Source organism: Sarcophilus harrisii, chromosome 1, assembly GCF_902635505.1.
Source record: "Sarcophilus harrisii chromosome 1, mSarHar1.11, whole genome shotgun sequence".
In the NCBI taxonomy this organism is placed as follows: Eukaryota; Metazoa; Chordata; class Mammalia; order Dasyuromorphia; family Dasyuridae; genus Sarcophilus; species Sarcophilus harrisii.
Genome location: NC_045426.1, coordinates 320,535,692 through 320,561,890, shown reverse-complemented (window position 1 = coordinate 320,561,890; position 26,199 = coordinate 320,535,692). Strand labels below are relative to the sequence as shown.

The 26,199-nt window shown below is 35.0% G+C and overlaps 1 protein-coding gene across 1 annotated transcript in view; it reads right to left on the bottom strand.

Moving 5' to 3' along the window:
- The window catches only part of LOC116420465, a 181,700-nt gene that overhangs the window by 114,474 nt on the left and 41,027 nt on the right, over positions 1-26,199 (bottom strand). The window contains exon 7 of the mRNA XM_031945481.1: positions 6,107-6,276. Coding sequence (XP_031801341.1) covers positions 6,107-6,276 — 170 coding nt within the window. The remainder of the gene's footprint in view (positions 1-6,106; positions 6,277-26,199) is intronic.

The window sequence follows — 26,199 nt, the reverse complement described above, 5'->3', positions numbered from 1 at the left end:
CATATGTCTTTTAATATGTCTTTGACTTCTTTATACTACTTGCTATCTGTCCTGCCACTTCCTGATCCCATGCTTAGAACATATTCCTTCATCATTTCCACTTCTTTAAACCTTCTGTTTTCTTCAAAACTCAAGTGTCATCTTTTATATGAAGCTTTTCTTGATCCCCACAAATTGCTATTGCTCTTCCCAACTCCAAATTATTTTGTTTTTTGTTTCTATAGCTACACACACACGTATGTATTTATGTATGTATGTATGTATACACATATTTTGTCTCCCCCAACAAAATATAAGCTTCTTGAGGGTAGGTATTACTGCATTTGTATTTCCATAACTTAGCCTGGTCCATAGTAGGAGCTTATTAAATGCTTATTAATTGATTTATAACTCTCAAATGTACTTATCATATATTATATTAAGCCAGGAACATCACTTCTCCTCACTAAATTTTAGGTACCTTGAGCAGAGAGATCACATCTAACATTATCTCCCCTTGATCCATTTCTCTTCCCTTCACTCCCCCTAACTTAAATTATTCCTCATTAGCTCCCCCAGTGTCTAGTCAGTGTCCAGTAGAGGTTAATGCTTAATAAATGTTCATGCATAAATAGATTCCCTTTGTTGTAAAATTCCTTTAAATAATTTTCACAAGTGCACTTAGAATTTAGTTTTGTTTACAAATTTTTTATTTTGTATTCAGAATTTCAGGAACATATCTTTTACAGAAAGCTTCTGTGTGCTCTGCTGTACAGAACCATTCTATGTTTGTGAGAGGAGAGCAAACTGTTCTTTGCTTTCCCTCTCTAAATCTTCCCCCCAATAAAGCTTTCTGCAGTAGATGAGTCAGCCCCATTTCATTTTATCAGCAGGATGCTAGTGGTCTGATAAAATTCTCCTGAAGGATGGGCTAATCTAAGATAAAATACTAACTCAGAATCCAGCTTGGCATTTAAAGCCCTTGACTATCTCTTCCCAGGCCTGCGTTTCAAGGTTTATTGAACATTCCTCCCCTTTATGTGATCTGTTTTCTGGCCAACCTAGACTACCTGTTGCTCCCCAAACTTAACCCATCACCTGCAGTCTCTGCTCTTTCTGAGGCTCATGCTTAAGTCCCCTTATGCTTGGGCTGCACTTCCTTCTTCCTTAGAATTCTGAAATTCTATCAGATCCAATTCAAATGGCTTCTGTAGGAAGCTTTCCTGACACCTTCCTTCTCCCTTAATTGGCAAAGCTCTCTCCCCTCCATTTCAAATTATTGTATAATAACAACAAAGAGCACCAAGTTGGCATAATGCTGGGCCTGGAGTCAGGAAGATCTGAGTTCAAATCTTATTTCAGATATTTACTTACTATACAAAGCTGGATAGATCATTTAACCTCTATCTAGTAATGACTCAGTTTTCAAAACAATGCTATCCTCCTCCATTTTTGCAAATAAAGAAATTGATGTGGATAATATGCATACCTTCAAGTTTTTAAAGTGCTATATAACAACTGTTGGCATTTATGTAGCATTTTAAAATTTGCACAATACATAGATTATTTCACTCAATCTTCCCCAAAAACATGTGAGGTAGAAGCTATTTTTATCCCCATTTTATAGATAAGGAAACTAAAACTCATAGAACTTAAGTGACTTGTTCAATCTATTTACATATTACATACTCCTGGTAGAATATATAAACTTCTTTTGGTCATGGATTATTCCATTTTGCCTTTGTATCCCCCAACACAAATCCAGAGTTTTACACACATAATAAATGTTCACTAAATTGATTTAAACTACCAAGTTTCAGGCTCAACCCTCCAATTAAGGTGCTATGTAAACTTGGACATTTACCTCTTTTGAGATTCATATTCCTCACTCTAAAATGAAAGGGTAGGATTAGAAAATCTCTAGGTTTTATTCCATTTTTACACATTTCTATCACTCTAAGCTTCTTAAAAGACTACAGTGTATTATAAGATATTTCTAAAGACAACTTGATGTGATACAAACTGAAAAGACTTTAATATATGTCATAATTATAGTTCTAAAGTATATCTTTGCTATTATAAAAAAAATCTAGTATTTGCACAATAATTGATCCATGAATGTCAACAAGAAGCAAATATCCTTGGATTTTAATCTAGGAACTTCAACTAATAATAAGCCTCATTGACTATTCAAAAAATCCTACCTTGGATTGTATTTCAAACTGTGCTCACCAGAGGCAAAGTGTAATATTTATATATATGCATGAAGATAGATAGATAGAAAGACATATAGATATCTGAAACAATGTGTTAAACCTAATGGTGAGAGTGTATACTATCTTTCCAGTTCACTGTTAAACATCTCTTTAGATTTCCCACTATTAAAAGTCACATCTGTAAGGGGTATGCAGAAGTGTAACTGAAATTGTTTTTTCATGCTACTGGATTACCAAATGCCTATCTGACATACAGTATTTCATCTGAACTTAAGAGGAGTCAGACAAACATAAATTTAAATATTGCAATGGCATAGCAATCCACTAAATACAACAGCAATTTCTCATTTATTTCATCGTGACTATAGTAATTCCTGCACTTTAAGACCTCTTGATTAAAAGAATGAATAAACCAGGAAAATTGCTGAGTTATCTTGTCATGGTAAATTTTTGTACATTTAAATATCTATATGTAAATAGAATTCTATATACATTATGTATATGTATATACATATACACATATATAATATATAATACACACATATAGGGCGGAGGGGAAAAAACACAAAGTGACACAAGAAGGGAGTTTAGAAGAGTCTTATTACTTAATAGAGATTGACAAAACTCCTTGCCCATGAGCCAAAAATCCATCTCACTGCCTATTTTAATATAGCCAATACACAAAAATTGTATTAGCTTGCAAGCCATACAAAAAAAAAAAAAAAGATGATAGACCAGATTTAGTCTATGGACTATAGTTTGTCTACACACAGACACACACACACACAAACACACACACACACACACACACACACACACACACACACAGAGTTTAAATTTATTTGGGGCAGTGAATCCTTTCATTGATGAGATTAGCCACTTAACTGTAATGTTGTAGCTTAAATTATATAAATTGAGCCAAAAAAAAACCCTGTTTTGATGTTTACCAAATTTGTCCAATCTCTATAGCTATACATTTATTTTTTATTATGTGTATAAGAATGTGGTTTAGCTTTTGGAGACATCTGTAATTAAAACTACTATTCCTACCTCAATCTAAAAAATGCAAATTAATTGTATGCTTTAACATATTCACAAGCACTAATGAGAAGTATTTTGTTAAGATCTTTTTGTCATAGTTTATTCCTCAGCACTCATACTTTGACTCCAAAGGGAAAAGACCATAAGCACCTAAATGATTTCTTACTTGACAGAATAACCCAAGGCCATTCCCCTAGAATTTGCCACATAGTTGGCATGAACTTCTAAATGTTAATACTTCCTTGCTTTTTGCTTTTTTACTCCTAAAACCAGGAAAGAGGGTCTGCCCACTTTTCCCAGTAATAACCTCATTGATAAAGTGTCCATACCAGATGACACAAGTCATCATAGATAAGGTCCTTCACATCCCTCCCCTATTAGTTAACCTTGAATAAACCAGGGAATATTCTAGTCTATCCTCTCATTCTCCTCAGCCAATTACTGCAAGCAAAGATCCTTTTGCACATATCTGAAGGCAGCAATAGCAGATAGTACTTTGCTCCTCACCAATCACAATAATGGTATGGAGAGAAGGGAAGAGGACCTCTGACATACATCAAAGATGGGGCTTTATCTATACAAAAAGAGAAAACTGAGAAACAATCTTTGGACCAATCATATGACCCCATTTAAAGAACTACCACATCATCGCCTATTCTGGATGCCAATTTGAAAGCCCACAACATTCCACTCCCTTTTCCAGTCAGCTGTAAAGAATATGTCAATAAATCTTTTTGATACATAAATCTTGTTCACGTGTTTCCTCCTCTCTCCAGACTGGGTTCAAGGTTACCACACAATCACCCAACTAGAGAGGCATTTGTCATCAAATGAAAGGATGGAAATGGGTAGGGAAAATTGAACACTTCTTATTTTTAAACTCTGCAAACTCAGGGAGCCCTCCTTCCAGTGGCTGCAGGAATTTAATTTTAATTTAATTTAGATGAGGAACTAGAGGCCCAAAGAGATGGCCCAAATGACATACCACAGAGTTAGTGGGTTGCAGGACCTTGGATTTAAACCAAGATTCTCTGATTCCAGACCCAAAGTTCTTCCTACTATATCGTATTGCCTTCCTGCTCTAAGGGAAAACTTTCAAGAGAAGTAGAAGGCTGCCCCTCACTGGGGATCTTCAAGCAAAGGCTTTAAAACAACGTGTTAGGTAAATAACATAGGTTGGACTAAATGGTCTGAGTTGTTTCAACCCTGAATTTCCATGATCTTGAGATTTTGGGGGAACTCTAAAAGGTAAGTGCCTTGTCCATGACCACACAGCTAGTATATGTCAGAGGCAGGATTTGAACCCCAGATTTAACTTTATGTGCAGTACTTTATTCACTGTCTTATGCCTCTCATGTTTATATGTATGCAACATACCTACATACAGACATATATACATGTAAACATAGATCCTATGCACCCTTGTCAACGTGCAAACTAGGTATATGTGCATAACAATAAACATGTACATAATAATGTATATATATCCATAGATAGCAACAGTAGGGTCTGAAAAGATCTGGGTATATGTCTCCAAATTATTATTTTTTATAATAGCTTTTCATTTTTCAAAATACATGCAAAGATAGATGCAACATTCACCAATGCAAAACTTTGTGTTCCATATTTTTTCTCCTTCCCTGCCTTCCCCCTCCCATAGACAGCAACTAATCCAATATAGGTTAAATGTGCACAAATTATTTTTAAAAATTTTTGCAAAATCCTGACTTTCTTCTGCAAGGTTTAAGAAGAAAAATAAAAAGAATTGGCAGTTGTCTGAAGCATAATGACCTTGGGCAAAATGTTTTAGTTTTCATAATTTCATTTTCCCCTTCTGTCCAAAGAGGGAGATAAAATCAATGAACTCAGAAATTTCCTCTAGCTCTAAAACTAGGAATAACTTTGTTCTGATGTCCTATCAATAATGATAAAACATATCCAATGTATTGAATATGAAGTCAGAAAGATGTGGGTTAAAACTCTTTTTGACACTATCTATGCAACACTGGGAAAGTCAGTTAGCCTCTTTAAGCCTCAGTTTCTTTATCTGAAAAATTGGAATAGCAACAGCAATTATCTCACAGGGCAGTAAGGTTCAAATGAGATAATTCACATAAAACACTTTACAATCTATATAAATGTCAGTTATTATATGTAAATCTTTGAATAATGATGTTAAGTCAAAAGATCTTTACATTTCATAAAGCAGGTAAAAAATTATAAACCAGTGGTCTAGTCATAGTCAAGTTATAGATAAGTTGCTAACCTGCATGGGCAGAGGAAGTTCCCTCACAAAGATGCTTCTTTTTTTAATCAAAGATTTTTATTTTCAAAACATATGTGTAATTTTTAGCATTCACAATTACAAAACCTTGTGTTCCAAATTTTTTCCCTCTCTTCCTCTCCACCCCCTCCTCTAGATGGCAAGTAATACAATATGTTAAGTATGTGCAGTAAAGAAGTTTCTCTTGCCAATAAAAGCATAGATCCAGTCAATCAAAAAGCATTTTTAAGTACTTACTATGAGTAAACCAAAAAGAATAGTTCTCCAAGGAAAGCAGTGGCAGAGGAGAAAGGCAATCAAGAACAACAGATTCAAATCTCAGTTCTGATACTCCTTATGTACAAACATCTTACCCTTTCTTAGACTTAGTTTACTCATCTGCAAAATAAGGGGGAGGGTGAACAAGAAAGCCAGTGAGATCTCTTCCTGCTCTAAATCTCAATTTCTCTGGGCCTTCATTTCATCTATAAAATGCAGAGGGATGAATGAGATAACCACTGGCTCCAAATCTAAGATACTATGACCTTTTAAAGCACATGGAATCCCTGTTCAACCCTGACATGAACACAGTACATAAGGATCATACCTCGAGAGATTCTCTACAATGGTGAAAAAATTGCTTCAATCCTTGGTCAGTGATGGCTTGGATATCATCATGGCAGCGGCGCAGAGTGAGAGACTGTGGATGATGGCGTCCCAAGGTGACTAGCCAGTTGTCATTCAAGGAATGGCAGTCGGAAACATGGATCCGCTTCCCTGCAAAAAGAAAGCTTTCTTTGGTGGCCTGAATATTCCAAAAAGATGTCAGTACTGAATAACAATTCGTAGGACCATCACTGAGCCAAATCGTTTTCTACTGGTTTGATGAATCCGATGCTAGAGTTCATCAGGCATGAAAATGATAAATTGCTAGCTTTGATAGATGAATTAGCTCTTTTAAGAAATAACTTCTGACATTACATTCAATCATCAAAGGAGAGGGAATTTGTATTGGTGATTTCATTGGTATAGGGAATTCCCAGATGCAGGTATTCCTACTACCATAATAGGTTAGCATTTTCTCTGCAAGTTACAGTCTTAAAGACTTCCCTTGTACATTCTCAAATTCACATTGAAAAAGATTAGATGCATTATAATTTTTAAACTACCAATTAACATAATCTGTGTTTTATTGTATTTTTATTTATTTTGTCAAACATTTCTCAATTACAATTTATTTGGTTCAACTAATCTACCTTAGAGCACTTCTCAGTTGAAATTGTGATTCAAGGTCATACATACTAAAAATCAGAGATGGAAGCTGAAGTCAGATTTTCTAGTTTCTATGAGCAGTTCTTTCCACTACGCCATGCTGCCTCTCAGCCAACCATATGATACTTTTTACTGTTATTTCTTCATTTATATTCTGCTTCCTCATCTAGATTATAATCCCTTGGAGAGCAGGGATTTATGTTTTAAACTTCCATGTGTCCTCAGTTAACATAAAAGTCTGGTACAGTAAGTAAGTGATGGATAAAATTTTGATGAAAGGCAACCTAACATAGCAACTTTGATTCTAATTCTAGATCTCACACTAGCGAGATATATATCCTTAGGGGAAGTGTCCTCCAAGTCTTCATTTTTTTTCTTTGTAAAAGAAAATCTGGCTAGACAAGTGAGCTCTAATGTTCCTTCTAACTTCTATAATTTGATGCTAATGACCATTAATGACCTCTAGAAATATTATGATGTCATTCCAAAGAAATGACAATTTCATTCTTTTCATTTGCATTATTAGCACAAGTTCCATTATTTTCTTTCACACAGCACGAGCTTTTGATGACAAATTGTTGTGCTCACGTGAATAGCATTATGATCCAGGTATGCTGAAGCCAGCTCCAACCTTGAGAGCTCTTGAGGCTGACTGTTAAATTTTCAATGTAAACATTTACACATTAGATATTGGTTACAAATCAAGACAATTTATTGTTTGGTTGATTGTTTAGGCTTAAGAGAGTAATGGAAAAAAGCATTAATAATGTAGATTAAACTTAAAAGTACATACATTCTTCCCTCCCCCCAAAGCTGGGATGGACTATCTACCACTACACTATTGATTATAAAAGTATTATTGTTTGGATACACATTAAGAATCCTACATAGTAGATAGACTGCTGTATTTGGAGTCAGGTGGCTACAATTGATCCTTCCCTTGACACTTATCTTCAGAGAGTTCATATCACAATTCTGTGGGGTAGTGATTAAGTATCATAGATTTAAGGCTAGACAAGATCTCAGATCAGTTCCCTCATTTTATAGATAAGAAAAATGAAGCCAGAAATTTATAAAGTTACTTGCCTATGGTAACACAGGAAGTGATAAATCCATGATTTGAACTCATCTTTTCTGTTGCCAAAGCCCTCTAGCTTTTACTTAACTTTTTCACTGAAGTCACCCAAAGGGAACCTAATGATAGCAAATTAAGACAGACCAGCCACTTGTCAAAGACGTTTTATGAAAGATTTATTTATTCTCCAGTTAGGGATTGCCAACTCTAAGAATCTATTACTATGTGAATTTCCAAGAATTCACTGAAGCACAAATGTAATAGAACACCCAAATATTACAGAAGCTGTATTCAGATATTCTCCATACTAATTGGATTGTTATAATTATTACTAATGATGACCTCAGTTCTCTAACTTGAAGATACTGATAATAAAGCTTAATTTTAATTACATATCTTTTTGTCTTATGAGGCCAAACTTCCAAAAGATCTAAATCCATAAAAATGTTTAATCAAAACGATGTGGCTCATTAATACCGTAATACCTCTTACTTCTCGCCCCCCCACCCCACCCCTCACCAGAGTGGACTCAAAGTAGATGATCCTGGATTATCTTTTCTGGAGCCATCTATCCCAAAAGTATCTTTTAAGGATCTGTTGCAAGACAGAAAATCATAAATTACAAAAATATCAAAATTCAAATTCACCTTCATAATCATAAAAGGAAACTTGCTGCTGAATTCTAACCAAACCAGAAAAGCTTCAGCTCAAATGATCTCTTCCTGAAATTGCTCTAATCTCTGACACCACGAAATAGCATAAACTTGCCACCTACAACCTTTTTACTTAATACCCAAAGCTTTTCTGAAGTTCAGTTTATCAGAGGCTATTGGACACACCAGTGCTACCCACATAAGCACTTTAATGTCTTACTGGTGCTTTAAAAAGACTTTTGCCCTCTAGGCATAAGAAAATTCCTTTGGCAAGAACTCCAGTTATTTATATTTAATATAAAGGAGACAGATTTGGGTCAAGAAGACATAGGTTCAAGGTCAATCTCTGACACATACTAACTTTTTGACTGTGGGCAAAGTTCTTAAGACACTCAGTCTGAAAGGCTCTCCAGAAAGCTGCCCAGCCCCAGGAAGGAGATAATAAAGAATGTGGACTTTAACACCTGGCTGTCCTTATGGTAAATACTGAACTGAAACGAAGGCTGCTCCCAGAGACCCCAAGAAAAGTGAACCAGAGAACATTACCAAAAAAAGAAAAAATGAGAAAGAAAACAAAAAGAAAATAAAAAGGAAAAAAATACTATATTGTGACCCATAGTCAATCCCCACACTTAAGTCCATAATCAATTTACTAAAACTAAATTATAGACTATTTGCCGACTTGTGTGCCTTCCATGTGTCATAATGCATTCTGAGCCTCCCTACCTTGCTTTCTATATCCTCTGGGCTCCTGGATCTTGCCATCTACCCCACTAAATGTATTGTCCTTCATTTTTAGAATATGAACTCTTTGAGAGCAGAAACTCCCTTATTTTTCTATTTGTACCCCAATGCTTAGGACAGTGTATGTAGTAAGTGTTGAATAAAAGTTTTTTCGTTCATCCATCTTTACTAGAGGAAAGATTTGCCATTCTTTATAACAATAAAGTTACAGATCCAATAAAAGTTTCTAATGAAGTTTCAAATATAGTATTATTAGGAAGAGACACTCTCCAAAAAAAAAAAAAACCCATCAATCCTTCAGAGAAAAATTCTTTATGAATTAATTGCTTCCCTTGGTTTCAGTCTCTTAAAACAAACTTAACAATTCATTCTTTCACATATGCTGATAACTTTCTACTTCAAATGCTCAATACTTTCTCTTCTTTGATCGCCTAAAGACTCCCTTTAAAATAATCTCTTCAAGGAGAAGCTAGGAGGTGCAGTGGATAGAGCACCAGCCCTGAAGTCAGGAGGACCCGAGTTCAAATCTGACCTCGGGCACTTAACACTTCCTGGCTGTGTGACCCTGAGCAAATCAGTTAACCCCTATTGTCTCAGTAATAATAATAACCTTTTTATTTATTATTAATCTCTTCGTGCTTAATCATTTGGACAAGACCAGCATGTATACCTTATAAAAACAACTACCTTTCTCTGATAATTTCATCAAGTATTCAGAACCTTTGAAAGAACAATCATACTTTTAAAAATGAATAAATAAAAATCCAAAAGCTAATCAAAGCCCAGAGTTTTTGTTTTGTTTTGCTTTGTTTGGGGGGGGGAGACTTTTGGGTGTTTTGAGAGGCATTTTGGAGGTATTTTCAGAGGATTTGTGTTTCTGGATAATACATCGTGTGTGTGTGTGTGTGTGTGTGTGTGTGTGTGTGTGTGTGTGTGTTTCATGGAGCCTTAACACATGAGCTTCTAAGTTCAGGGCCAGGTCAGAACTTTGTTCTGTACTCCATCTACCTCACTATGGCTACACAACAAACAGCATACAACTCTCCAACCTACATATTTTCCTGGCATGAGAATGCCCTGAGCACTCGACATTTGCATCCATCTGTTCTTTGGAGACACAGCTTCAGCAATCCAGTGGAACATTTGATCTCTATCTCCCTTAGAGACTCTGTGAGAAAATCAGCACCTGTTTGTCAAACCTGGGCAGCCCTGTCCCGGTGGGGTCTCTCTTCACATTCTGTCCTGACTTTGAGCACACATTCAGTGCCATCAATGAACACTAAAAGCAATGAAATTCATCTTCTCAGTCTTTTTTTTTAAAAGTAGGATGAACATTCACAACAGAAGAGACGGCCTTCAAGTTCTCCTCATATATGTCTTCTATTGACAATCCTATGAAAATATCTATTTTGACCTGGTTTTCTTTTTTCTAAAATAGAACACACAGATACTGAGTATCATTCATCACTCCCATAAGAATAGGTAATTCTAAGCAAAGGTGATTCCAGAAAAGGAGGGACAGAAGAACAATTCACGGGTAATCAAACAGTACCTAACTTACTCAAAAACAGAAGTACTCTCTATTCCATATTAGGGAAATATTAGGCCATGGTTCTGGGCCTTTTTTTTTGGCAGCCTATGAAATCCTTAACAAAATAATGTTTTTAAATTCATGAGATAAATATATAAGATTACTAAAGAAAACTATGCTGAAATACAATTATAAAAAAATTTTTCAGGTAAGTTCAGGGAACTCAGATTAAGTTCTTTTTTTTTCTTTTTTTTCTTTTTTTTTATTTAATAGCCTTTTATTTACATGATATATACATGGGTAATTTTACAGCATTAACAATTGCCAAACCTCTTGTTCCAATTTTTCACCTCTTACCCCCCCCACCTCCTCCCCTAGATGGCAGGATGGCCAGTAGATGTTAAATATATTAAAATATAAATTAGATACACAATAAGTATACCCGACCAAAACGTTATTTTGCTGTAGAAAAAGAATCAGACTCTGAAATATTGCACAATTAGCTTGTGAAGGAAATCTAATAGCTACTTTTTAAAAAAAATGACCCTAGAAACTTATATCATGGGTAGATAGGCAGTAATTTCTAAAGAAATTAATAATAGCTAACTGCAATTAATAAAACAGCTACTTTCAGAGTGACAATTCATTTTACACATATAATCTTATTTGATCCCCACAAGAACCCTGTGAAGTAAGAATTACATATACTTTGAAAAGTTAAAGATCTAATGTAAAGTTCCACGAGTACCGAATCTGTTACATTTTTGTCTTTTTATCCTCCTGTGCCAAAAATAAACAGCACACACTAGGAACTGAATATATGCTCGCTGATTTATCAAGTGATTTACTTGTCTATGGTCACAAAGCTAATATGTAAAATAGTATTTGAACTCCACTTTTTCTAAAACAATACTCTGTTTATTGCCTCTATAAGGAAATGTTAAATCAATCTTCTAAGTCTGAAAAATGAACCAAAGAAAAGACTAGAAAAAAATGACCATTTAATTTGAAAGACTCTAGTTTTTTTTTTTTATTTTTCTAAGGAAAATAATTTCATGCTTACATAATCACCACGGTTTTACTTAGTATCTATCCAAATATCATTATACCAATGTGAGAAGGTGAAAATCAAATTTAAAAGTCCCACCAGTTCTTTTCTCCATTAAAAGTTGTCTCTGAATCACATATATTTTGGTTGCTGAGTGCCAAGTTGAGAAAAGATTTTTTTTTAATGAAATAACCTATTAAAGTAAAAAGAAGGAGCCCTTGGTGGTATGATAAAGTTTTCAGAGATGGCAATTTAAACAATGAAACTCAAAGATAATATGATTATAGACCCAAAGTTGGAAGGGGTCTATGAAGCCATCAACTCTAATTTCCTTATTTTTCAATTACAGAAACAAAACCCCCCAAAATTGTTCACATACAGTGATACATAACTATTGGTAGAGCCAGGATTTGAATCCAGGTCTTCTGACTTCAAATCCATCACTCTTGGTCTCCCTACCCCAAGTCTCTACCCACCCTGGTCACACCTCCCACATAGCTTTGACTGTATCAATCCTCATACTCGATCAATGACTTCCTATTGCCTGTAGGAGAAAAAAAATCAATATATGAGTACATACATACATATAAATCACATATATAAAGGCTTTAGTATATATGCATATATGTATATAGACATGTGCGCAAACATGCATATGTGTATATAGGTGTGCACACTGTGCATGCACACACACACACACACACACATACACACACTGTTCCATCTTCTGTCTCCATTCCTTTAGCACTGGTCTCTGAAAATACTCTCTCTTAATCTCTACCTCATAGCATCCCTGTTTTCCTTCAAGATACAGCTCAAGCACCATCTGCTACCTAAAGTCATTCCTGATCCCCACCAAGTGCTAGTTCCCTCTCTCCTAAATTACATCAAATTTAACTATTTTGTTTATTTATATTTACTCTTTTTAATTTTTATTTTATTAATGTTCATTTTCATAGTATTTGTTACTTTTTTATTATTTTTATTTTATTCTTTATATACTCATATGCGTACTTGTTACTTTTCCCTATTAAAATGTGGGCTCCCTCTAAGTAGGGATTGTTTCATTCATTGTATTCGCATCCCTAATACCAAGCACAGAGTCTGATATACAGTAGACATTTACTAAATTCTTATTGATTGCCTGACTGGTTGCACCTTGACTGGCTTCAAAGAAAGAAGGATCTGCCAACAGTCAGACTCTAGGAACTTCCCCTACATGAGGAATTCCCCAGTATGGAGATTCCTCCATAAATTCTAGTTTCTGTTTTTTGACTTCCTATCTATAGGACTATGGGCAAATCCCTTAGCTTCTCTAGTATTGTTCTTTCAACAGCTGTAAAATAAAGGGACTGGGTTCAATCATGTCTAAGGTCTCTTGATCCTGAGCAACTAGTGTAGCTTAGTCCCTCGCAGTCTCTATTTCCTCAGCTATAAAACAAATGGGTTGGTCTCCAAGATCCCTCCCAGCTCTTAATCTATGATTCTCCCAGAGTGACAGCCTGTGATGTATAATTCATAAGAAGTGAATTTCAGAGAAACCAGCCCAGGAGCTGGGGGTGGTAACAGCTGCACAATGTCAAGATCCGGAGAGCCACCACCCTTCTTCCTCCCAGCTCATAGAGCACCTGATTGGGTCCCCACATCAGGAGCCAGAAACTCTGTTTGCAGTGCCCCAATTCCAACCCAAGAGTTGTTTGCTTAACTCCTTTACTGTCCTGAGGTCTTATGTAACTTCTTTTCCAAATAAACTCTGTCCCTGCCTACTAAGCAAATGAATGAGTGAATGCTGCTGACCCATGGGCCTGACGAAAAATCCCCTATCCTGGCTATAGGATGGGCAAACTATTGGGATCTCAAGGAAGGGGGTCTTTTATTAAATCTTCTTTTGCCTTAACAAATGAGTACAGACCTAGGACTGGACAGTTAAGGGAAAAACATAGTTACGCCATTCATTAAATATTTTCCAAACAGTCCCCTTCAACTGGAAAGACAGGTCCTCAAACAAGCCCTAGCCGCTATGCTGACATGACGCACAAAGTGGCGAGAGTCTAGAATAACACATCTTTGTTCCTGTCTCATGAGGAAAACAGGATGAAGATTGGGATATTATTTCTGCAGTATCCAGACCAGCCTGCTTTCTGTTCCCATCAGCACTGAGAAAAATTGTGGTGTCTATGTTGGGGGAGGTGGAAGGATTTTTTTAGTTAAGGAACACCATTCCTCAATTTTGTTCTTCAAAAAGGTTATATTTCTAGACAAGGTTTTTACAACATGGGCCATATGTGAACTTTGGCAGCCACCATTCTTTCCCCTCCCCTGAGCCTAGTCACCTGACATGCAAGGAATTAGTCCAGTAACTGAAAAAACAAATATTTAAACTGGAAAAGATGTTGGATCTAGAGATTCAGGGATATCATTCACCTTTTGTTTTAAGCTGATGCACACTGCACTTGGGCAGAATTCCACTATTTTGCCCAAACCTCACTAACTCAATATATCTCTGCATTGATATTTTTCCTGCAGTTAGTGCCCAGATTACAATAACTAGAAGGGAGGAACCTTCTTCTCTACATCACTAGCTTCATTTGAGTGGCTGAATTCCTTCTTCTGGCCTTAGCATTCAAGAACAACAAGTCATTAAAAGTCCTTCATGACCTGACTCCAACCTACTTTTCCAATCTTCTTATATATAACTCCCCTTCACACTCTATGGTCAAATCAAACCAATCTTCCTGCTATTCCTGACACATGACACTCCATTTCCCCATGTTTTTGTACAGGTTGTTCTCCATTCCCAGAGACTATTATTCCCTGCTCACCACTGCCTCTTAGAATACGTGGTTTCCTTCAATAATCAGTTGCCTCTTAGACTGTCTAATTTCTTTCAATAATCATCTTAAACACCACCTCCTACATGAAACTTTGCTGATTTCCCCCAAATTGTATTTCTCTTCCTCTAGAGATATTTTGTATTTATTTTGAATATGTGGTGTACACACCTTTAGAGTACATGTATCTATCTCCCCACTGCATGTGTAAGCTCTCTGAGGTCAGGGATGCAAGACAGAAAAAAACATCTCTATCTTTCTGTCACCTAATAAATATATATTAACTCATGGATTAACTTGATAAGGAAAGAGTGGAACCTGAGCAAAGAATGGGAACCAAGAACTTACCAAATATTTTTAACTAGCAAACTCTTTCTATAGCACAGAAGCATTTCTCCCCGTCAGCTAACTCAACTATAAAAATAAATCTACCTCAGAGCACTTGGCTTCTATATCATTCAGATTCACAAAGTAATGTTTATAAAGTGCTCAAGATAGAAAGTAGTTTTACCTCAAAGGCGATAAGAACTGTTATTTATAACAAATAACCACTGTGATTAGTATGAATACATTTAGTAGGCAGGGAATAAGGTCATGACTAAAGTTCCTAACTACATAGGTCCATGCTTATAATAGCAGGAAAAGAAAAACTGGGCACAGCCAGACATGTATCTTAGACTTTAAATCAAAACGATCACTAGCAACTTATGGGGCAAACTGTACTTAAGGCACCCTCCAATAAACTCCTGGACACACTATATTCAAGCCAAACTAACCTATTTGCAGTTTCTCATACAGGATGTTCTACCTCTCACATCCATGCTATTGTACAGGATGTCCTCCATGTATGGAAAATGCTCTCTTTTCATCCTCCCTCTTGTAGAATCCAGAACCCTCTTCAATGTTCATTGCCACCTCCTACAACAGGTATGATTTCCTCTTTTGTTAGTGTCTATCCATGCCAAAACTATGTTTATTTTACATATTTTTACTTACTTATCTAGGCATAAGTTGTCTTCCCTCTATCTCTGACCTAGAATGGCTTCCTTAGTGGCAAACTGGTTTGTTTGGCTTTTTAAAAAAATATTCCCAGCAACAGTTCCTAAAATATAATAGTTTTCAATAAAGTCTTGTTAAAATGAATTGAAAAACTGTATGCCCAACAACAAATTACTCCTACTCTCTAGCCTCAACTTACTACCATATAAAATGAGAAAGTTGGATTGGCTGGTTGCTAAGCCCCCTTTTATAGCTAAAACTTTGTGATTCTATGATCTTGATTTCAGAAAAACATTTTATAGTCTAATGTTTGAGAATAACATGATAGACTAGGCAGCTTTGTTCTGTGATTCTGAATCTATTTAAAAAAAAAAACAGTTCCCAAGAGAATTAATTATTAGTTGCCATATCAACTTAATGAATGGTCTCCAGCAGCATAAAAATTCAACATTTTTATAAACTTAGATAGATATTTATCAAATTATAGATAATACAGAACTAAGCTGACTCATATATGGAATTAATATTCAATTAAGATGGTCTTAGTGTATTACAAAACTGAGTCAAACCCAAGAATGCAAAATATAGCAGGAACATATGTCAAATACTTCATTTAAGTTATTTAGGATACAAGCACAAGATTAACAAAAAGTGACTAAGCATCTCTTGTGATAAAAATTTGAAATTCTGGTTGACCACAAATGGACTTTGAGTCAATGGTGTGACATAATTGGTTTTTTTTAATATATTTATTACATTTTGAGTTCCCAATTGTCTCCTTCTTTCCCTTTTAACTTTGCATTAGAGAAGGCCAACATTTGATATAGATATATATATGTGGAACTATACAATATATATTTTCATATATCACTTCTTTAAATCCTTCATAGTTGATCTAAATGTTCATATTTTAGAATAGCTTAGTCATCCGTAGTTAATCTTTGAAAAATATTGCTATTACTGTATGCAATGTACTCTTGGTTCTGCTTTTTTCACTTTGCATTGTTTCATGCAAGACTTTCCATGTTTTTCATAAAATCAACTTCTTCATCATTTCTTACAATCTGGAGGGATTACATCACAATCATATTCTACAATTTATTTAGCCATTCCTCAATTAATGGGCATTCATTCCCTTAATTTCTATTTCTTTACCACCACAAATGGTGGTACTAAAATTATTTCAGAAATATTTCTTTTTTTTTTCCTGATCACTTTCAGAAACAAACCAAATAGTAGTATTGCTAGGTCAGACTGGACACATGGTTTTATAAATCTTTGGACATAATTTCAAATTGCTCTCCAAAATGGTTGGATCAACTCACACAATTCAATCAACAGAGTATTAGTGTCCCATTTTTTCTATATCTTCCAATATTTATAATTTTTCCTTTATCATTTTAGTCGATCTGACAGATGTGATATGTCCCCTCAAAGTTGTTCAGATTTTCATTTCTTTAATCAATGATGATTTAGAACATTTTTTTCATATGGCTTTAAATAGCTTTGATTTCTTCTTCCAAAAACTGCCTGTTCATATCCTTTGACTACTTATTAATTGAGAAATAAGTCATATTGTTATAAATTTGACTAAGTTCTCCATATATTTAAGATGAGACCTTTATCTGAAAAATTGTCCATAAAAACTTTCCCCAAAATTTCTGCTTTATTTGTAAATTTGACTACATTGGTTTTATTGGTAGCAAATCTTTTCAATTTAATATAATCAAAATTGTCTATTTTATATCTTGTAATGCTCTCTGTCTTATTTATTCATAAATTCTTATGCGTTCTATAATGTGATAGGTAATCTGTTCCATACTTTTAAATTTACTTATGATATCTACCTTTATGTCTATGTCATGTATCCATCTTGACCTTATCTTGGTAAACTGTGTAAGACATTAGTCTATACTTAGTTTTGGCTATTGCTAATGAGAGAAAGCTAATATCATCTTAGCGAATGATGAATAGTGTTATAATTATAGTATATAATAATCCCATTGTACTGGTAAGAACACATCTGGTATTCAATTTTGACTGCCACATTTTAAAGATGAAACTAAACTAATACATAACAAGGAAAGAGTAACTAACCATGAGAAGATTCTCTCTCTCTTCTCATGAAGAGAATCTGACATACAAGGAAGGTTTGAAAAAACCTTCAAAAAAAACTTTCAAAATTAGCCCATAGAAAAGAAGTCTAAGGGAAAATAATATAACTATTTTCAAGTATTATGAGATTTATCATGTATGAAAGTATATAGAATTGATTTACATGACTTTAAAGATTATCTCTTAAGTCAAGTTGCCCTTGGCCTGGTCCTCCCACCAGAACTCAAACTCCCACTACTGAAATTTTGGTAGCTAGTTCCCCCATGTATACCTACTATGTTGCCATGGGCAAATATCCCTTCTAAGCCATCTCTACCTGTTCTCTGACCTTCTCTAGAACTCAAACTTGGACCCCTGAGACTGTTCTCTAATTGGGTTTCACCTTCACTAGCCCAGTCCTCAGACTCCAAGCTATGTCACCAAACATATACTCTCCCACCACCATGCCTGTTTTTTTCATCTCTAGCATCATATCTGTGATATGGGGGTAGAGGCTGGCCCAGAGCCCACATGGATGAAACACCAGTACAGTGACTAGCTGGTGATAGACAAAAGAAGCAGCTGCAGCTTGGGAACTCTCAAGTTAGAGATGGTAAAGGCACCTGGTAACTGGTGAGAAAGAAGTTCATGAAAGCCTTCGTGAGCACTGGATGCAGGAATTGATGCTGTTTGGCAAGTATATTGCCTCTATCTGCTTCTGGGTCATAATTCAAGGACATACATTTGGTCAAGAAAGATGAAAGAACCTGAGGAATAATATCATTCTTCATCCCAAGTAAACAGGAACTTTCAGGAGCAGTACTGATTGCAATGTTAAGGGATCAGGGGCCCTTCCTAAAGAAGGACTAGAGTGCAGACCAGGAGAGCAATAACTATACCTCTCTCCAGATCACATCACCTCAGAAGCACTGAAAACTTCCAAATCCCCAGAATTAGCTCTGAGTGTAGACATGTGGAAAAACCTGATGCCTGAAAGTGTCTCAACGCCCCCAATGGCCCATGGCCCACAAGGGATCCAATAAATTCAAATTATTCGCATTACTATATGGGAAGATAATGAATGTAGCTTCTAAGAACTTTATCATTATGGGATAGAAGGATTCTACATTAAAAAGGTATAGGAGTAAGTTGATTATGTCAGAATCATACTAAAAATAAACAGGCAAGAAAGAGGGGAAAGGGGAAAGGGAAAGGAAGAATGCAGAAATTATCTCACATAAAAGAAGTATACACAAGAAAGAGCTTTTACAATGAAAAGAGAAATAAATGATGGGGAAAGGAAGCAGTATTTGAACTTTATTCATACCTAAACTAGTTCAAAGAAGGGAGAATATAGATATATATACATATACATACATACACATATGTACATACACACATATTTATATACATGCATACACATGTATGAAAACTGAATATATGAACATATATATGTTATATGCACATACACACATATAAATATACATGTATATATGTGTATATATAGATCAGCTGACAATAGAAATCTAATTCAACAGGGAAGTAGAAGGGAAAGGAGATAAGAGAAAGAGGGGTGTAGCCAAAACAATATTTGGTGGAAATTTTATACCTCTAAATGTGCACACATATAAAAGAAAAAGCAATGAATTAAGCATGCAACTAAAAAAAACTAGAAAAAAAATTTAAATCCCCAATTAAGCACCAAAATAAACATTTTAACAATCAAGTGAGAGATTAAGAAAATCGAAAGTTATTTTTTAAAAAATGAATAAAAAGTAGAAGTTGGTTTTATGAAAAAATCATGAATTATTGGTTAATTTGATTTTTAAAAAACAAAAAGAAAACCAAATTACTAACATTAAAAATGAAAAAGGTAAATGCATACAATGAAGATGAAATTAAAGCAATTATTAAGAGTTATTCCATTGTAACATAGCTTTTAATATGATTTCAATGTATAATCTGTATCAAATGTGATGGGGGCAAGAATGAGGTAAAGAATTTAGAACTCAAAAGCTTTTTTAATCGAATTCTTAAAAAATTGCATATCATTGGGAAATATTTAATGAAATAAAAATTTAAAATATTTCTAAATCACAATTTGTCAATTACAATGTGTCAAGCACTGTGCAAGGCACTAATGACAAAGATACAAGTGAAATAGTGCCTGGCCTCCAGAACCATATAGGTCTACTGGAATGAAGAATGCAGAGAGGAGAATTACATAAATAACTAAATAAAATAACCATTCTGAGCCTCAATTTCTTCATCTGTAATACAAGGATAACAGCACTCCCATAAAGTTGTTATAAAGATGGAATGAAATAATCCACAAAGGGCTTTGCATACCTTAAAGCAGCTATAATGAAGATGATGATGATAATGTCTATTAATACAAACCTAAAAGACTCATTGAAAAGTTGACTCATAAAGTGTGTAAAGGACTTTTGAAACCTTAATATATCCTATAACTGTCAATTATTTATTATTAATAATAATTAGGTAGAAAGAGAGTATGGTGGATATTATTTTGGCTATGGAGTCAGAAAGAAAAGACCTGAGTTCAACTCCTTTCTCAGATCTATACAGTTGTATGACTGGCAAGCCACTTAACTATTTTTCAGCCTCAGTTTCCCCAGCTGTAAAATTCAGATAATAATAGTACCTCCCTCACAGAGTTGTTGTAGGCATCAAATGAGACTGCATTTTTACTGTTCTTTGCAAATTTTAATATCCTACATAAATGCAAGATATTATTAGGCACTGAGAGAGCTGCCTTCTAAGTCAGGGATGAATCAATAAATGAATGAGTGAATGAATACATGAATGAAAAAGTCCTTAGTATCTGCCAAACTTTATGCCAAGTGTTGAGGATATAAATATAACAAGATATTCCCCAAGTATTTTACATTCTAATAGGGGAGATGACATATAGAGGAGCCATGGACAAGGAAAGGATTAACAGTTTGAGAAGTGTCAAGAGATATTGAATGGAACAATAGATCAAACCAATATCATGCCTCTTCCAATGGCAATAGTAGTGTTGATTTGATTGTAGTTTTCTGAATAAGAGATGAAAAGTAGGTAGTAAGGGATGGTTATGCTGGGTCTCTGGGTGGAAAAGGTGAGGACATATGGTCTTAGAGCTAATTTCATTCTAGTCAGCCCTTAGAATGAAAGGGTTAACTCCTCCCAGGCTTAGTCTCTGGTGGTGGGTTTGAAGAGTCAAATAGCAATAGTGTCAACAGCCATGGCTGAGCAACAGATGAACAGTAGATCTGGACACAGATCTCTCTGACACATATGGACTTGATGACCCTAAGCAAAAGATTTAAGTTCTCAGTATCTCTAAACAATTCTCTAAGCAAACTTTCCAAAAGGGAAAAAAGTAATAAGCACACGAAAGAATCTAGGGATGGAGTTAGAAGAGGAGATGGATGAATGGTTGCAAAGGATGGCTCATGAAACAGAAACTAAAGACTATTAATTCAGTGAAATAAGATGGACTTAGCAGGGATGGTAGGATGTCTTGGATTATGATACAGGATTCATACTCTATTCATAAAACAGCAAATTCCTGATTCAGATCATTCAGAGACCCAGACTTTTACATTTTGATTTTCTAAGATCAAAAGCCATAAAATATTTCATTTTTTACAAAAAGTCATTGCCATAATTAAAGATAGCATAATATAAGATGAAGAAATATCATCCAAATTACTCATATCTTGTTTCTATTATAGATACAAATGTAAACTTCAATTCTTTTGTATGTAGCACTTTCTTATTCCATCAAAACAGCAATTCATCTAAAATAATTACAGTAACTCCAATAAGTAGCACAGAATATACTAAAACCTGCCAAAAAATATTTCAAGTTAGCAAGCTATCACTGGTAATAAAGCACCAAACTAAACAAATGCAATCTGACACTCAATGCACCACCTCTGTCCAATGCCAGTTGGACAGTTATCTGAAAGACATTCCTATAATACACAGTATATGGAGAGGAAAGTGACTCCTAATTGGCTGACAGACTTCTGAGACAATGATGCTATGTACAGTTTGCTACTTCTATATCAGAAATCTTAAAAATTCAATTTTAAAGATAATTTTATATTAAAAATATAGATATATACATATGTATGCATACATATGTACACATATATAACATTAAAAATTAAAAGTATTTTCAAGGAACAAACATTTTTAAACAGCTACACACACACTTGAATAAATATATAATCTACATATATTCAAAGATATACACATACATGAACAAATATATAACTACATATTTGTGTGTCTCTATCAATGTGTATACACAAATATTTTATTCACAAATACTTCAACACTTAAAGGATCCATGATTTTGTTGGTGTAGCTATGCCCTCTACTGGTATAAGATCACAACCCCTTAAAGTCTTAGAAGTCTTAGATGATTTTGAGTTGCCTTGAACAAAAAATAAAACAAAACAAAACACCATCTCCTGGCCAATATGTTAGTCATGAGTCTCTGGAAGGAGAGTTTGATAGAATCTGCTATAAGCTATGCCCTCTTGGTATTCCTTTAAAAAATTCAGTTACTTCCATTCCACAATAAAGCAGCAAAGCAGGATATTAATGCATATAATTATTTTTTGTAGATTCATATGTAAGATTTCTTTGGTATGGCAAAATCCTGTTGAGAAAATTTTCTCTACCAATCCAGATTAGGAATTGTTTTCAGACTTGAAAGTTTTAGAGTGTTGCCTACAGCCCTGAGGTTAAATGATCTGTCTATGGTCACACAACCAGTATGGGGGAGAAATGACACTTTAAAACAATTTTTCCAAGGTGAGCTTTCTATCTAACATGCCATGCTGTCTTTCACATCTTTACATTTTTACTTTAATATGTCAAATGACTGAGTTATTTTGACTTGAAGGGTTTGCAGTTTTTAATTCAACTTTATAATTAGGATAGTCAAACTGTTGGGGTTTTGATTTTTTGGGTTTGGGGTTGGGGTTTTTTGGTAAGCAAGGAATTTTTTCACTAAGAAAAATAAGAAATGAAAAAAGTTAAGTCACAACTCAGTCTAGATTACTTGTCTGGTCCAGTTTGTAGATTATTCAGATCTATCAGTGAATTTTCCTTCTCCTGTTTTCCCTTTAATTTTATTACCATCTCATTATTTAATAGTTTCCCACTACAGAAGTTCCTTGCAGGGAAGCCTTCCTGCTAGTTACCTCCACCTCTTCTGATACTCTAATCTTGCTACTTTTCACTCAACCACTCTTCCATTGGCCATTATGTAATATGTGTGTATGTGTGTGTGTGTGTTTCCCACTTCTAATTATTGATTTGAAATTGTAGTCACTATTGATAAATGCCATCTTTCTTCATGATTCTTCTCTACTATATAAGCAATAGGACCAAATTCATACATTGTTAGACAAGGCTGCCGCTTATGCATTGACTTTAGGAATATAGGGGAAAATTTAATTTTGTAAGGAGGGGTTAAAGTACTTGACTCTAGTCTATAACTAGAATAGTCATGTAGAACTAGTATAGGTTATAGAATATCCTAAGTGTCACTGTTACTATTAGAAAATATATAACTTTACCTTCTATTCTTTTATTTTAAGTACAGTGATTGTCTCAAATCCAATCAATGGACCAAGTTTTATCACTATTGATTAAAACAGGTGGGCTTTTAGTAATGTGAAATTACTTCCAAACTTCCTTCTCAAGAGCTGCTCAATTAAACCCTGTGAGGGAGTCCATCATACATTGCTTTGGGGAGTCACTCCCCTCTCTACTTTCTCTCCTCATTTCTTTTTTCTTCTTTTTCTAGCTGCCTCTTCTCTTTTCTGTCTCTCTTATTCCTCCATACTGTTTCCTTCATTCTTCCCTGCTTGATTCTCTCCCTTCTTCAAATCATCATCAGTCCAGTCTATCACCTTTGTCTGTCTGTCTATCCTATCTGTTTGTCTCTCTCTTTCTCTCTCTCCCTCCCCTTTCTATTTCTTCCTTCCTTGCTTTCTCTACCTTCTCCTATTTCCTTCCAAACTTGGTTACAATAGTAACATCCTGACCTCCAAAAGAAAATATAGCATAAGCTGCAATAGAATGTAAACTACAGGACATGAACTATATTCTTGTTCATCTTCATATCCCCTGTGATACAAATATTTTCTGAAATTAATTAACAGCACAAGTCTCTCCTGAACTCTTAAACACAAACTCACATGAAAGGAGGGTGGAAAACAGAATACCAAACAGCTGCGTGGATTGGATTAGCCCAATTCTAAAATTCTACAACAATGCTATATGCCAGAAACTATCAGAGATTAGGTATATCCTCCTCTGGAGAGAACCTCTTACAAAAAGGATAGAAATAATATAGTTGTAAAAACAACTTTTTGTTGTTTCTGTTGATGTAGTGGATAGTGTTGAATCTGGAATCAAGGAGACCTGAGTTCAAATTGGGCTTTAGACACTTACTAGCTCGATGACCCTGGGCAAGTCACTTAATCCTGTTGACCTCAGTCTCCTCATCTGTAAAATGAGCTGGGGAAGGAAATGGAAAACCATTCCACTATCTTTACCAAAAAACCCTAAACTGAGTCACAAAGAGCCACAATTGAAACAAACAAATGACAACAAGTAGCTATAGTAGGCTAAGAAAAGTTTTTATGGTATTCATGGATTCTGCCTCTTTGTGTTCTATGCTCAATATGCCTTACAAAGAAGCAACCTACCTTCTATTGTGGACTCTAACCAATACACATACCTCTCACTGCTTAACACTAACAAATGTTACTGAATACATGCATGATTTTTAGTTCAGCCAGTTGTGCCATTTACATTCAATAGGCAAAATCAAGTAATTCTCTGAACTGTATCCCTATATTAGGAAAGAACTTATTAGTAAGAATTCTTAAGAAGGTATAAATAGCTAATACCAGATCCTTTCCTGAAGGCTATTGAAGGTGGGGAGATACATTTGTATGTGACTGCATCTAACTGGAAAAAATTAGCATAATAGTCAAGATCAATAACGATTAGCATTTCTGTAGTGATTTAACATTTGCAAAGCACTATTATGTCATTTAATCTTCACACCAACCTTGAGAAATAGATCATTATTATTATTATCCCAATTTTACAGATGAGGAAACTGAGGCAAGTATTATGCTGGGCTTAAAGATAGGAAACCTGGGTTTAAAGCCCACCTCAGATATTGACAATCTGTGGGACCTTAACAAATCTTTTAATCTCTCAGCCTCAGTTCCCTCATCTGTAAAATGTAGATAATAAGAACATTTACTTCACAGGGTAGTATGAGATTCAAATGATTCAAACCTATGGAAATTGATTGCAAACTCTAAGGCACTATATAAATGCTAGTTGTTATCTAAGATGACAAATGGTACATACATGGAAGATTAGGTGTGATGATGATGATGATGATGATTAAAATGGTTAATATCAAGGATGGCAAAAGATACAGAAATAAAAGATTAGTTATGCCCAAAACAAAAGGCTCCTAATTTACATTTTTTCCCCTGAGGTTGGCCCTGGCTTTCACACCAACTCTAGCTAATGCTAATCTAGATCCACTGCTTGAACTCTAGTGTTAAAGGATCTGAAACAGTGACTAATGCACAAGAGAAGTTAAATTATAAGAAAATAAACAGAAGTCTCGTTTTTACAATGAGAATAAATGAACAGTTCTTTCTTAAACCACCTTCTTACCTAATTTGGAATATAGACAACAGTCTATCTTTTTCTATTAGTTTGTTTTTTTTTTCAAAATGAAATCACACACATACATACACATAAACACAAACACACACACACACACACACACACACACACACACACACACACACATTGCTACAAAGAGAATGCAAATCCACCTTTCTCCCAAGTCTATGTAAGAATCTAATCTCATTCATGGTTAGTTGAATTACTCTTCAGATAACAAGAGGCTTTAGCTGAGCTCAGAGATGACCTTATTATCTCCTGGCCTGCTTTGTAACAACGCAACTGCTAAAAACATTTGCTTTGGACTATAGAGGCAGCACAAGAGGGCAGATGACTCAAAGGAACAATACACTTGGTGTCTAAAACATTTGTACAGCATCACTGAAATACCACCATCTGCTACTTGGAGGCCCTCACCTTTGTTAGCACAGGCTGTTAATTATTAGCTTTGGACTTCATCCGTGAGAATGTGACAGAAGTTAGACTCATCAGAGATCCATCACCAAAGGAACTCTAGTTTGGTTTGCTGATATAACCACAGCCTTGAAAGTATTCTTCTTAACAACCCACAATTCTTGTTTTGGTCACATGAACTGGTTGCCCCAACCTCCACTCCAACTGTCAACTGCTGATCGACTACAACCAATAATAAAGCTCTCCTTTTAAAAGTATAATCAAGAGTGTAAAATTCACTTTCCAAA